General features: G+C 50.6%; 1 protein-coding gene across 1 annotated transcript; it reads right to left on the reverse strand.

Moving 5' to 3' along the window:
* Positions 1-6,292: 6,292 nt before the first annotated feature.
* LOC128850738 (olfactory receptor 14J1-like) lies at positions 6,293-13,391 on the reverse strand. Its single transcript, XM_054055720.1, has 2 exons — positions 12,714-13,391; positions 6,293-6,328 (listed from the first exon to the last, which is right to left on the reverse strand). Exons 1-2 carry the CDS (start codon positions 13,389-13,391, stop codon positions 6,293-6,295), a joined length of 714 nt encoding a protein of 237 aa, XP_053911695.1.
* Between the last annotated feature and the right edge of the window lie 501 nt (positions 13,392-13,892).

The raw sequence follows: 13,892 nt of genomic DNA on the forward strand, positions 1-13,892 counted from the left end.
TCCTTTGTGGGGCTGGACATCCCCTGGTGCTGCTCACCTAGAGGAGTAAAAGACGTCTCAGGTTTGGGTCTTCCAGAACCTTTGACACGAGTTCAGACTCTGAGAGCTGGTGAGAAAGAGAGGGTTAGGGACGGGCTTGGGTGCACTGGAAGGTACTGGGAGGCAGGGAAATCAATGGGGAATGTAGGGAAGGTGTTTCTGGGAAAAAATGGGATACACAAGTTTGCATGGTGATTCATAGAAAGCAGTGGGGTTTGGGAGCTGTGTTCTGGGGCACCCTGGCTGTAATGGGATGGACAGGAATGCAATGGGGCCCTGGGGATGGGGATGGGGTCCCCTGGAAAGCACTAGGGTGCAAAGGTGTTCTCTAGGGTTCTTCTGGAGTGCCCTGGGGTGTACTGGGGCACACTGGGGTGTACTGGGGCACACTGGCGTGCCCTGTAGTGTCATCCCATGGAGAGGAGTGTCTGAGAGGAGCAGAATTTGTGGTACCCACCTCATCACTATTCAGTGTCTCAAGTATGTCTGACTCTGCCTGTAGAGAGAACAGAGACCTCAACGGTCACTGGGACACCCCTGGTCCCAGGAGGGGATCAGAGGAACCAAGTGCCCTCCAGTTTCCAAAACTAGATGCTCTCAAAGTCCACCCCATGACCCCACCTCCAAGACATCCTTTCCACTTCCTTCAATCAGTCCTTGTGAGAGTAGAGCAAGGAGTTTGTTGGGGCTCTGAGTGGGGATCAGGTGCCCCCAGTCCCATCCGGCCCCCCTCCCCGGGTCCATGGGTTTCCCCTGGTCTGAGGAAGAAAACACCTTCTGTTCCCCCCAGCTCATGCACGGACAGGAGTGAGGATGGAGACAAGGACAGCCTGGAGAAATCAGCAACTCCAAAGAGGATGAGCGTAGGGGATCTCTCACAGTTTCCCTGGGGGCCCATATGGCACCACAGTCCCTGCCTGGCCTGCTTGTCCCCTCTGTGCCCCTAGAGCCGCACTGAGTGCCAGGAAAGGCACGGTGGCAGCTCTGTCTGGCTCCCCTTGGGACGTGGATCATTGACAGGCCCCTCTCTTTCCCTCTCCCACAGCCAAGATCTGCCCAGCCCAGAGGTTCAGGGGTCCCCCAGGGCCCAGGATATTTTGTGGGGCTGGATTTCCCCTGGTGCTGCTCACATCAGGTAGAGGTGGGTCTATCGGGGAATTGGAGGCTCTCTCCTCCAGAATCTGTGCCACGCAGTCACGTACAGAGGCCTAGGGGAAAAGGGAGGGTTAGGAACATACTGGAGTGCACTGGGGCACACTGGGATGCCTGGAAGTGTTGTGGCCATGGAGGGGAGAGTCTGAGATCAGCAGATCTTGTAGTACCCACCTCATCCCTCTTCAGTCGCCTAAGACTGACTAACGTCGCCTGCAGAGAGAACAGAGACGTCACTGGTCACTGGGACTTCCCTGGTCCAGGCACGGGATCAGAGGAACAAAGTGCCCTCCATTTCCTCAGTCTGGATGCCCTCCGAGTCCACCCCATGACTTATCTCCAGATTATTCTTTCCATTTTCTTTAATCAGTCCCTACAGGAGTAGGGCAAGTGGGAGCTTGGTTGAGCTATGCATGGGGCACAGCTTCCCTCAGGCCCCCTGGGTCCATGGTTTCCTCCTGAGGGAGAAAATTCCTTCTGCTCCCCCCAGCCCCATTCCTCCAAGCTTCCCCTGGGACCCCCAAGTTCATGCAGGGGGACCAGGAGTGGGAATGGAGACAAGGACAGCTTGGAGAATTCAGGGACCCCAAAGATGACAGGGTCAGGATATCCAAAGATGGGGCCCTGGGCTAAGCGAGTAGATCCCAAGGCACTGGGCTGGGGCTGTGGAAGGGACAGGACTGTTTGGGATGCAAGGGAGGGGAAAAGGAATTCAAGTGGAGGTGATACGGGTTCTTCAACAGAGGTGGTTGGTGGAGGTGGAAGGAGAAGTGCAGAGGGGACAAAATTGAAGAGACTGGGAGAGGTTTGGGGGTGGGTGTTCAAGGATGTGCAGACACAACTGCAGTGGGCAGGGTGAAAGGCAAAGACGGAGGGGAAAGACTGACAGAAGGGCACTGGAAACGATCAGTGGGAGAGCACTGGGAACCTTAAACAGGACATAGAGGAGATTCTGGTGAGGAGATGTCTGAGGGGACTAAAAGGATGGGATGAGGAGTCCTAAAAGGAAGAGGTAGGAGCACCCAGACAAGAAACCAGTGAGGCCCTCACAAGAGATGGCGTTGGACCCTCCCAGGAGTGGACAGCTCCGGCCTTTCACTGGGGACTCAGCATTGGGCACCAGAAGATCAGTTGTGGGTGAAGTGGAGAGAAGAAATGGAATTGTGGGAGTGAGAAAGCTGCATTGCCCAGGGCTGGAGGTGCAAGGGAGCCAGGAATAGCTGCTTGCTTGTGTGGCCAAGCTAAGGGATTTTGTGCTCACCACTACCATTCCATTCTGCAGGAGAGCTGATGTCCTGCAGCCAAGCCCCATCCCCAGCCTTGAGACCCTCCTGGTGGCATCGAGGACTCACCTGAGCATGTTCTGGGGTGCACAGCAGGATGGTGAGGAGCAGGGCCACGCTGAGCACTGCCACCTTCATCTTCGTCTGCAGTATGGTGAGTCCTGGGTGAAGCTGGAGAAGGTGAAGGGCAGATTTATCCCTCCCAGTGCTCCTCCTTGTCCCTCCCCAAGAGTCCCCAGGGCAAAGCCAGGCTTGGCAGAGACACCAGCTCTGGCCACAAGCCTAGACCCAGGAAAGAGTTGCCTTCGGTACTGATCCTGTTGCTTTCCTTTGCATCCATCCATCTTCCCGTGGGGCAGCTGCATGAGGAAGGGCCGGGGCATCTGGGGGTGCAAGGGGCACAGGCAGTGTGCCTCTAACAGTCAGAGACCTTATGGTGATGACCCACTGCTCCAACATGAAACCATGATCCAACAGCCCCCAGAGCTAGATCCCCCATCTCCCAGTGTCCCTCACCTCCCAGGCCAGGCTTTGCCTCCAGGATCCCCCAAAGAGGACGGCAGCCTCAAACCAGGGCTCTCTGAAAATCATCTCTGACCTCTCTCCAGCTCCTCGGGTCAATGGGAGGTTGGGACTGACCCCCTTCCTGGGGCACCAGGGACCCCAAGATGAGGGAACACTAGGAGATGGGAGGCAATGGGGACACAGGCAATGGGGACAGCTCGGTTGCTGGGATCTTCAGCCACTGGAAGCAATGGGGAGCACTGCTGAGTGCTGGGCACCGGGAGTTGCGAGCTGGGCCTGAGGAAGCACTGGGGCAACAGATGATACAAGAGGCCTTTTCTAACCTGGTAATTGTCTGATTCTTCTGTCTGCAGACAGGGGCCCCATTGACCCTGTCCCTGCTGAGGGTCTGGCTCAGCCCTGTCCCTGGCTGGGACTGGTCTACCACTGAGCCAGGGACCTTGGCCCCACAAAGCATCCCTGCAATGAGCTGTCCCTGGGCAGGAGGTGGCCATGCAGAAGGACAGGATGAAGTGGGGGCTTGTCCCCAGGCGGTGTTTGGAGCTCATGGCAGGCACTAGCAAGAGGAGTGTGTGTGTGTGTTTTCGCAGTGTTTCTGACAGCTGTGTTTCCCTCTCCCCTCCTCCTGCCCTGCTGCTCTCCCCACATTTCCAGGGGGGTTCCTCCTCAGCAGTCCTGTCCCAAACATCGCCATCGTGGGGGCCCTGGGCAGCACCCTCTGGGCAGTGCAGGGCAGAGGGAGGATTAGACACAAGTTGTTCAGCTTTCCATGCTGAGCTGCATGAAGCTGCTGTCCTGGATTGCATGAGCCAAGCAAGACCTTTCCCAGCACCTGGCATCGAGGCACCCAGTCTTTGCAGTCATGACTCTGGGGACATCGGCCATCCCTGCATTCCTAAAGGCTGCCAGTGCCCCAAACAGCACAGGGAAAGGCTGGTCCCTCTGTCAGCACAGACATATTCCTAAGGAAGACAGACACAATTTGGATCAACAGGCTCATGGCCCCTTCTTTGTCTCCACATGGATGCCCACAAGTCTCAGAAGAGGCAGATAACATGACAGATATTTCATTATTTCTGCTTAATGAGAAGACCAGCATATTTTACTGAAGATGTGAATGAGTACTGGGAGAAGAGAGAGACAGGAAGGTCTCACTCAAGAGATGCAGCACCCATTTCCTTGTCTCTTTCAGCAGATCATGGTCAGAAGTAATCACTTATAATCACCAGTAATCCCCCAGCTGCACCCCTACAGCACTGAATTCTCTTGGCTTATCCTGACTCCATGGGACACTGACAGGATGAGAGCAGAGCCATGAATGAATTGTAAGGCTGATCTGTTCCTCTGGAAGCTCATCCTTCATTTGTCCAGTGCTACAGGAATTCAAGCTCCCACACTGTGCTGCCCAGTTCCATTCACTCCCAAAGCCACCCAGCAGCCCCTCTCATGTGTCTGACAGTAAAACAGTGCTTGGTCTCTGTCCTCTGTCCATGTGGGTGTGATGATAATTTATTCTTATGAGACACAAGCTGGGAGTCAAAGACTGGGGGTAAAAAAACGGTTTAAGGTCTGAAGTCAGTGGGATTTTTACCTGAGTCTCTGTGAATCCAGGGGTCACTGGGTTTGTGCCCATGATGACACGGACTGCGGTCATGGCTTCAAAGAACATAATCCCCTGATAAGTGGTTCACGAGAACTGCAAATAGCTCAGGTTCTTCATTGGCATCAACTGCCTGGGGCATTTGTTCTGGGAATTGCCCAGAGAGCAGGCGGTCACCTGGAAGATTTTCATTCTGGCCTCTTCTGGTCCGTGTGCGGCTCATGAGAGAGCAAAGAGACACGGGATTGAGTTATTGATCACATTTGAAGATGCTGTGACGTCATTTGTGCTCTGAAGCTGTTTTGAATAGAATTGATGAATTGTGTGCGCTGTGATAACAGAAATATTGACCAAGGAGAGGTCACGGCTGCCCTTGGGACAAATCCAAACAGATTCAGGGCATTTGATTGCCACTAACATGAAAGGTGCTGTTCAGGAAGATCCCATCTGCTGGTCTGGTGGCACCTGAACAGGCACGGCCACGGTTTTGTAACAGCAGCGAGTTGGAGAATAAAATGCCATGAGGCTGCCAGTTTGACAAAGAGATGGAGAAGAGACTTTAAAAGGCTGTTCTAAAGGGCAGCAGATCCTCCTCATGCTCTGCCCCGCCTGCCCCGAGCAGGGCTGATAGCAGTTCTGAAGATTCTGTTTTTCCTGCAGTCAATTCCATGATGATGTGGAGTTTTTACTGCATTAATTTCCCAATGAAGCCTCAGCACAGCTATTCTGCTGATGTTTGCCCTGCCCTGAGGGAGAGAGGGAGAAAGGAAGGGTGGAGAGAGGGAGTGGAGGGGGAAAGGGAGGGGGAGGCACCAAAAAGAGGGAGTAGAGGGACAGGAGGTAGGAGGGGGTAGAAGAGGGGAGGGGGAGGAAGAGAAAGAGAAGAGGGAACGGGGGCAGAGAGAGGCAATAGGGAGAGAATGGATGAGAGGGAGGGGGGAAAAGGAGGGGAGGGAGGTGGAGGAGACGAGAGGGAGGGGCAGAAGGGTGTAAGGAAAGGGGGAGACAGCAGGGGGAGAGAGAGGGGAGGAGGGTGAGGGAGAGAGGAGGGAGAGAGGGAGAAAGGAAGGGAACCCGAGGGAGATGAGAGGCTAAAAGGATGGGGGGAAGAAAGGGACAGGACAGGGAAGAAGAAAAAGAGAGAAGGTGGTAGAAGAGAATGGGGAAGCAGAGGGCAAAGATGGAGGAGGAGGGGCGTGATAAATGGCAAAAGTTCGAGTTGTGTATTAATCTATAGCAACTGTCTAAGCTTGTACATCCTATGCGGTATGTGCCTTGAGAGATGTTTATCTAAAGAAGGACCCTTTGTGCAAGGAACAGGCATCCCACAAGGTAAGATAAGGAAGCCTGGAATCCACATCACTGCCAGCAGAAAAGGACACCCCCCTCCAGTTGAAAGTTTATCAATGAGGAAGACTTCGAGCCTTCATCTTTGGACTCCAGGAGGGGTCCTCACAACCACTCAAAGGACCAGCTGCACATGTGAACAAGGCGTGGAGATATATTGATGATTTCTGGAAAAAGAATGAATATGTAATAGAGTTTTGGGAGATGGAATGAATATGCATAGATCTGTAACATAAAAGACACATGGTTTTCTTGCTTGGTGTGTGTGGTTTTGGAGGAGCAATTCCCTCACCCACCCAGTGCTGCTAATAACGGGAATACCTGTTTAATAGCGGCTATCCAGTTGTTATTGAGTTATCACCTCCTCCGCCAGGTAGCAGAGCTGAAAGAGGAAGCAGAGAGGCTGAGGAGCATCAGAGAGTGTGAGCTGGAGATATACTGGGGGAACCACACCCTGAGCTCCAGGATACAGGAACATAATCAGCCACATGAAAAAAACAGGATCAAAGGGATCCTTGGTTGGCAAGGCCTCAAAAGGAAATAGTGAGTGGAAGCGAGTCCACTGATGGGGCAGAAAACCAACCCCCTCCTTGCCACACCTCCTCAGGTGTCTCTCCACAACAGATTTGAGGCTCTGGATGTGGAGGGAAGACTAGGGGAAAAAGTGGAGCATGATGCACCTGCATCAGAGCAAGGGCTGAGACCATAATGGCACACACGCTGTATTACCGCAACTGCCACAAGGACTGATAGGAGAGTCATAGTTGTAGGAGACTCTACTGAGGGGCACAGAGGGTCCAATATGTTGAGCAGACCCCACTCACAGGGAAGTCAGCTGCCTCCCAAGAGGCCAGGTAAGAGATGTGGCCAGGAAACTTCCCAACCTGGTGAGGCCTACAGACTACCACCCATTACTGCTGCTCCATGTGGGAGGGGATGAAGCAACAGTAAGAAGCCCAAGGGGGATTAAAACAGATTTTAGGGCCTTGGGACGGCTGCTGAGGGAATCTGGGACGCAGGTGATCTTTTCTTCCCTCCTTCCAGTCACAGGTGGTGACATAGCACAGCTCAGATGGGTCCAATCCATTAATACATGGCTCTGTGGCTGGTGTCACCGCAATGACTTTGAGGTTTTTGATAACGGGATGGCCTACATGGCACCAGGGTTACAGGCCTCAGATGGGAGCCACCTTTCTCAGTGAGGGAGGAGAGTCTTTGCCCAGGAGCTAGTGAGGCTTGTAGATAGGGCTTTAAACTAGATACGAAGAGGGAGGGGAATAACATCAAGCTAGCCTGTGACAAGCGGTGTGATGACGGGTGTCAGGGGTCAGGAGTCAGGGAGGAGACTTCTCCAAAACACTTTACAGGTAATAAAAGGTCCACTGGGAAGGTGATGCAACTGGCAGCCCAGCTGAAGTGCCTCTATACAAACTCACGAAGCTTGGGTAATAAACAGGAGGAGCTGGAAGCTACCGTGCTACTAGAAAGCTATGATCTAGTTGCCATCACAGAAATGTGTTGGGATGAATCCCATGACCAGAGTGTGGCTATCAATGACTACAGGCTGTTCAGAGGGGACAGACCGGGTAGAGGGGTGGAGGCGTTGCACTCTATCTCAGGAAAGGGATAGCATGTGAAGAGCTATTGTTGAAGAGTAGCCATGAACAGGTTGAAAGCTTGTGGGTCAAAATTAAAGATGGAAGAACCAATGGGAACCTTGTGATTCGTGTATACTACAGACCACCTGGTCAAGGAAGGACAACTGATCAAGTCTTCTTTGTCCAGCTACAGGAGGTCTCGCGCTCCTGTAAGTCATACAAGCTTAAGTCATAGAAGTTTAAGTCATACAAGGTCTCCAGGTCACGGAGGATCAAATTGTTAAGTCATAGAAGGGCCGGGTCAGAGAAGTGCAAATTTTTAGGTTGTAGAAAGGCCAGAACAGACAAGGGTGAACTGTTAGGTCATAGAAAAGCTGGGTCATAGAAGGGCTAACTGCTAAGTCATCAAGGCCTGGGTCATAGAAGGGCAAACTGTTAAGTTGTAGAAGGGCCAGGTCACAGAAGGGTGAATTCTTAAGCCATAGAAGGGCCGGGGACACAAAGGTCATCTCCCATGTATCGAAGTGCTACTGAGAGAGTAACCACAAGAATGCAGAGCTGTCTGAGGTAGGAATCTGAGCAGGAGAGCTTGAGGATCTGAGCGATCTGACATAAGAACTGGTCCACACCATTGTCCTGGCAGAGGGGCAGGCAAAATGTGTTGGCTGTGTGCATCAGAGCATAGAGAAACCCAGTGCCCCAGGCAGCTGCTGCCATGTGGACACAAGCTCTGCTGCCCAGGAGGGTCCTGTAGTGCAGGGGTTTGCAGATGGCAACGTAGTGGTCACAGGCCGTGACTGTGAGCAGATAAAAGTCAGATGCGATTGAGAATAGTAAGAAAAAACTATGCAACACATCATACATGGGAGAGTCTGTGAGCCAACCATGCTCAATATAGTTAGTTATGTTAGTACGTTAGTCCCTTCTCCTGGTAGCGCTCTCACTGCAAACCATCATAGAAGGGCCGGGTCATAGAAGGGCCATGTCACATAAGAGCAAATTGGTAAGTCATAGATGGGCAGGGTCATACAAACGCAAATTGTGAGGTCATAGAAGAGGTCATAAAAGGAAGAATTGTTGTCATAGAAGGTCTGCATCATCAAAGGACCAATTGTCAAGTCATAGAAGTGCCAGGTCATAGAATCACAGAATCATAGAATCCTAGAAGAGTTTAGGTTGGAAGAGACCTTAAAGATCATCTTGTTCCAACCCCCCCGGCCACAGGAAGGGACATCCCACTAAATCAGGCTGCCTAAGGCCCCATCCAACCTGGCCTTGAACACCTGCAGGGATGGGGCAGCCACAACCTCACTAGACAACCTGTTCCAGTGTCTCTTATAGTGAAGAAATTCTTCCTAATGTCCAGTCTAAATCTGCTGCTCTCCCGTTATACCCATTCCCCCTGATCCTATCCCAGATACCTTTATGAATAGCCCCTCTCCAGCTTTCCTGCTGGCCCACTTCAGGTACTGGAAAGTCGCTACAAGATCTCCTCTGAGCCTTCTCTTCTCCAGGCTGAACAACCCCAACTCTCTCAGCCTGTCCTTGTAAGGAAGGTGCTCCAGCACTCTAATCATCTTTGTAGCCCTCCTCTGGACCAGTTCCAACAGCTCCATCTCTTTCTTACATTGAGGATTCCAGAACTGGACACAGGATTCCAGATGAGGTATCCCAAGAGAGGAATAGAGGGGCAGAATCACTTCCCTCAACCTGCTGGCCACGCTTCTTTTCATGCAGCCCAGGTCCCCTCAACCCAAACCATTCTATGATTCTGAAAAGTATTGAAATATAAACTTTAAAATAAAACATATTTTTCTTAGGTGCACTTTGAAATATTCCTCTTTAACCACACTGGGAAATTACTCCAAGATGTACAAGGCTTGAAGACCTGAAGAAATCTCCAAGCAGACAAAGAGCTGGTTAACGCTTTCTGTATTTTAATGAGACCCAGGGTGGATTTGCTGATGAGACCTTGAACCTCAGCTGCTGAGAGGAGATTGAGTAAACCTCTCAAGAACTTAAAGACACAGCTCAGAGTACCTTGAAGTTTTAATTGGTCTCAGTGAGGGTCGTTCCTGACAAAGCCTCCCTAGGGACTCGTTAGAGCTGAGAATTTGAGGCCACAATTGCAGGTAGGCAAAGGCACTGTGCAGGCAGCTGTGATACTGAGAAAAGCCTGGGTTTGCTTGATGAAGCAGAAAAGCAAGCTCTGACCCCCAGACCCTGGGAAGGCAGATCTGGCTTTGGCTACAATGACACTGGTGTTATGAACATTCTCACTTTGCCAAAACAAACTGGGAGCAGTTATTCCATGTAATTTCAAATACAGTCCTGTAGTGTTACATGAGATGACAAGGAGCTCACACAGCTCCATGGAGTTACAGAAGAGTTGGGTCATAGAAGAGTCAGATCATAGAAGGTTCACGGCAGGGTCCAGTCTCATAGCAGAGTTGGGTTATAGAAGTCTTGGAAGATGGACATCATAAATGTCCTTAATCTATGATCCTTAAAAGGATCATAGAATATTCGTGTCATCGAAGAGTCAAGTCATAGAAATGTGACAGGTTTTAGAAGGGTTTTGTCAGAGAAACATCAAATCATAAAAGGTCAGGTCATAGAATTATGAAGTCACAGAGCAGAGAGTTGAGTCATAGTAGCATTACAGAAGAGTTAGTAGAATCATCAGGTCCTATAAGTGTTGGATCATGGAGGGGTTTGGTCGTAGAATATTCAGGTCATAGAGGACTCATGGAAGAGTGGGATGATAGAAAACTCAGTTCTCTAGTTTGGTTGTAGAAGGTACATAGAGTTTTTTGGTCAAAGAAAGGTCACATCATAGGTGTGTTGGGACATAGAAGCATTGGGTCATAGAAGGGGCATAGAAGGATCAATTCCTAGAAGACTCGGGTCATAGAAGTGTTGGGTCATAGAAGAGGTGGCTCATATATCAGTCAGGATCATAGAGGAGTTGTAGAGGAGTCAGGTCATAGAAGAGTTGGGCCATAGGCTCAAGTCATGGAAGGGCCTGGTCATAAGAAAATCGGTAATAGAAGAGTCGGGTTATACATGAGGTGGGTCATTAAGGGGTAATAGAAGAGTTCAGTTAAGGAACATTCATAGAAGGGTTCAGTCATAGAAGAGTTGAGTTACAGAAACGTGAGAGTTTATTTGCGTAACAGAACAGCTGGGTCATCAAAGATTCATAGAAGAGTCAGGCCATAGAGGTTCCAGGTTGAGTAAAGTTTGGGCTGTAGAAGGTTTGGGTCATAAATTATTCGGGTCATAGAAAAGTCAGGTCACAGAGAAGTCACAAGAGTAAGGTCATAGAAAGTCACACAAAGGTCAGAAGATTTGGGTTATAGAAAGCTTGGGCAACCAAAGACTCGCTTTTTACAAATGTCAGATTGTAGAACACTCAGGTCATAAAATTGTCATTTAATGGTCATGGAAAGGTCATATAAGTGTTGGGTGATAGAAGAGTCATTGGAGGAGTCAGGTCATAGGAGGCTTGGGTCATAGAAGGGCAAGGTCATAGAAGAGATGGCTCATATAACTGTCAGGTCATCGAAGACGCAGGTAATGGAATGGTGAAGACACACAATCTGCCCAGGGAAATCCAGTCCCCTTCCCCTTCAGACACCCAGAAATGGGATCTGACAGGACAAGGTATCAGAGACGGTCTTTAGATCCCTGCTTATCCATTGGCCATTTCTGAAAAGGACAGGCAATGTGGGAGTGCTGCCAGTGCTTTGGGAGTTCCCTCAGTCTCCATAACCTTTGGAAGATGATGGCGGGTGGCCTCACTGTGACATCATCCTGCTCACTCAGCTCCCTGGGATGCTGCCTTGATATCATTATATATAAATTCGTATTAATTTTAATCCTAGTACTGAGAAGTTCAAGGCCAGGTTGAATGAGGCTATAGACACCCTGATCCAGTGGGAGGTGTCCCTGCACATGACAAGGAGGAATGAAATGAATGATCTCTAAGGACCCTTCCAACCCAAAGCATTCCATGATTCTATGAAGTGATTCTATGATTCAACCACTACCACTGGTACTAAAACAAGCCCTGGCACCAGCATGAGTGTTACTGTAAGTGCTACTGATAGTAATAGTGTGAGGTTTTATTGTTTTTATTAAATCCATCTTTTTATTTCAACCTTCAGGACTCTTTTCCTTTCTCAATTCCCCTTCCTGATTAAGACCGGAGAAGGAACCACTTCCCATTGTTTGCTGACAGATAACAGGGACTGAATGAGACACCTTGTGCCCTGATCTCACACACAGAGTGTTCAGAGACAGACCCTCCCCATACAGTGGCTCTGCACAGCAGCAGTCACAGCGTTTATGTTCTCCTGTTGCCACTCCCAGAGCTGTGGTTGCTCACCCTGCTCTGCACTCATCTGCCCCACCAACATGAGGAATGGACCCCGAGAACTTGATCCAAGGAAGCACATCCTAGTGCTGCACTCAGGCAGTTTCCAGGGGACATTACTCTCAAAGTGAAGTGACCTTGAGGCTCTTTCTGTCCCACAGGCCTTCACAGCAACCCCATGGACATCATCCCTGTCACAGAGGTGCCCATTGCCTGTCCTTGTCTGTGATCACAGCACGGCCACAGCGCAGGAGTGGGACCAAGCTCAGAGCACTCAGACCTTCCACCAGCACAAGGGCTGGGAAGGAGATCATGGAGGGACAAAGAGAGCAGCTTTAGAAGGACTAAGCACAGGTGCTCCATGACATGCTGCTATGCTGGGACTCCTTTTCTCCAACCTCTAAAAGTGACCCAGGAGCTCAAGAGAAAGTCATAGAGGAAGGATGATGGACAAATAAGTGTCTGTGAGAGACTTTATTTTCTTTAGAAGAACAGAGTAGGGGTCATTATTTACACAGTCTGCAGGTCATACATGACAGGGAGATACTGACACAGCAGTAGCAGGAACAATTTCTTTGTCATTTCTTTGTGGACAATGTCATCATAACAAAGAAGAATCCCAAACCAAACCAAATCAGCTACCAAAGATAGGATGTTTTTTTCAGTGTGTTTCATTGTGAGTGATAGGCAGAAGAAATGAGGAGATCAATGATACTTAAAAAGTACAGTCATGAGTTTCCACACTGCATCCTTGAGCTGCTGGTTCTCAAGCTGTAGATGAGGGGGTTCACTGCTGGAGGGACCACTGAGTACAGAACTGCCACCACCAGATCCAGGGGTGGGGAGGAGGTGGAGGGGGGCTTCAGGTAGGCAATCATGCCGGTGCTGACAAACATGGAGACAACAGCCAAGTGCGGGAGGCACGTAGAAAAGGCTTTGTGCCGTCCCTGCTCTGAGGGGATCCTCAGCACAGCCCTGCAGATCTGCACGTAGGACACCACAATGAAAGCAAAACAGCCCAATGCTACAAAGAAAGTAACTACAAGAAGCCCAACCTCTCTGAAGTAGGAGTGTGAACAGGAGAGCTTGAGGATCTGGGGAACTTCACAGAAGAATTGGTCCACAGCATTGCCTTGGCAGAGGGGCAGGGAAAATGTATTGGCCGTGTGCAGCAGAGCATTGAGAAACCCAGCGCCCCAGGCAGCTGCTGCCATGTGGACACAAGCTCTGGTGCCCAGGAGGGTACCATAGTCCAAGGGTTTGCAGATGGCAACGTAACGGTCATAAGCCATGACCATGAGAAGAGAATATTCTGCACCAAGGAAGAAGAATAGAAAGAAGATCTGGGCAGCACATCCCACGTAAGAGATGGCCCTGGTGTTCCATAGAGAATTGGCCATGGCTTTGGGGATAGTGGTGGAGATAGATCCCAGGTCCAGGAGGGAGAGGTTGAGGAGGAAGAAGTACATGGGGGTGTGGAGATGGTGGTCACAGGTGATGATGAGGCCATTGCCCAGGAGGGCAGCCAGGTAAATGCCCAGGAAGAGCCAGAAGTGCAAGAGCTGCAGCTCCCATGTGTATGCGAATGCCAGGAGGAGGAATTGGTCAATGGAGCTGCTATTGGACATTGTCTGCTTCTGGGCATGGGGAACTGTCAGAAATGAAAGCACAGTGACAAGTTATGGGAAAGCCTCAGACTTTAGTCTGAGCCAAAATCAATTCTCATTCCTCTCCCCGTGGCTGCACACACTCTGGCCCTTTTCTCTCAGCCCTTGCTTCAGCTCCATGCCTGGAGCCCTGTTTGGTGCCGGCTGAATGTGACAGGAGCAGCAGGACCTCTGCCCGCTGGCTGTGAGGACTCAGCCCTGCTCTGCAGCTGGGGGTCAAAGGGACAGTGGGGACAGGGGACACTGCTGGGGTTCAGCTTTGTCCTGTGGAAGTGTTCCTGGTGGAGACGGGCCTGTCAGCAT

This window comes from Cuculus canorus, unplaced genomic scaffold (genome assembly GCF_017976375.1).
Source record: "Cuculus canorus isolate bCucCan1 unplaced genomic scaffold, bCucCan1.pri scaffold_65_arrow_ctg1, whole genome shotgun sequence".
In the NCBI taxonomy this organism is placed as follows: Eukaryota; Metazoa; Chordata; class Aves; order Cuculiformes; family Cuculidae; genus Cuculus; species Cuculus canorus.

Bases quoted from the DNA above. Each gene is read 5' to 3' on its own strand.
- LOC128850738 (XM_054055720.1), bottom strand. From the start codon at position 13,391: ATGTACTTCTTCCTCCTCAACCTCTCCCTCCTGGACCTGGGATCTATC. The intron at 6,329-12,713 runs GTGAACCCCCTC...TTCCTCTTTCAG, and splicing joins ACTCAGTGGTCCCTCCAGCA to CTCTGCTACCTGGCGGAGGA.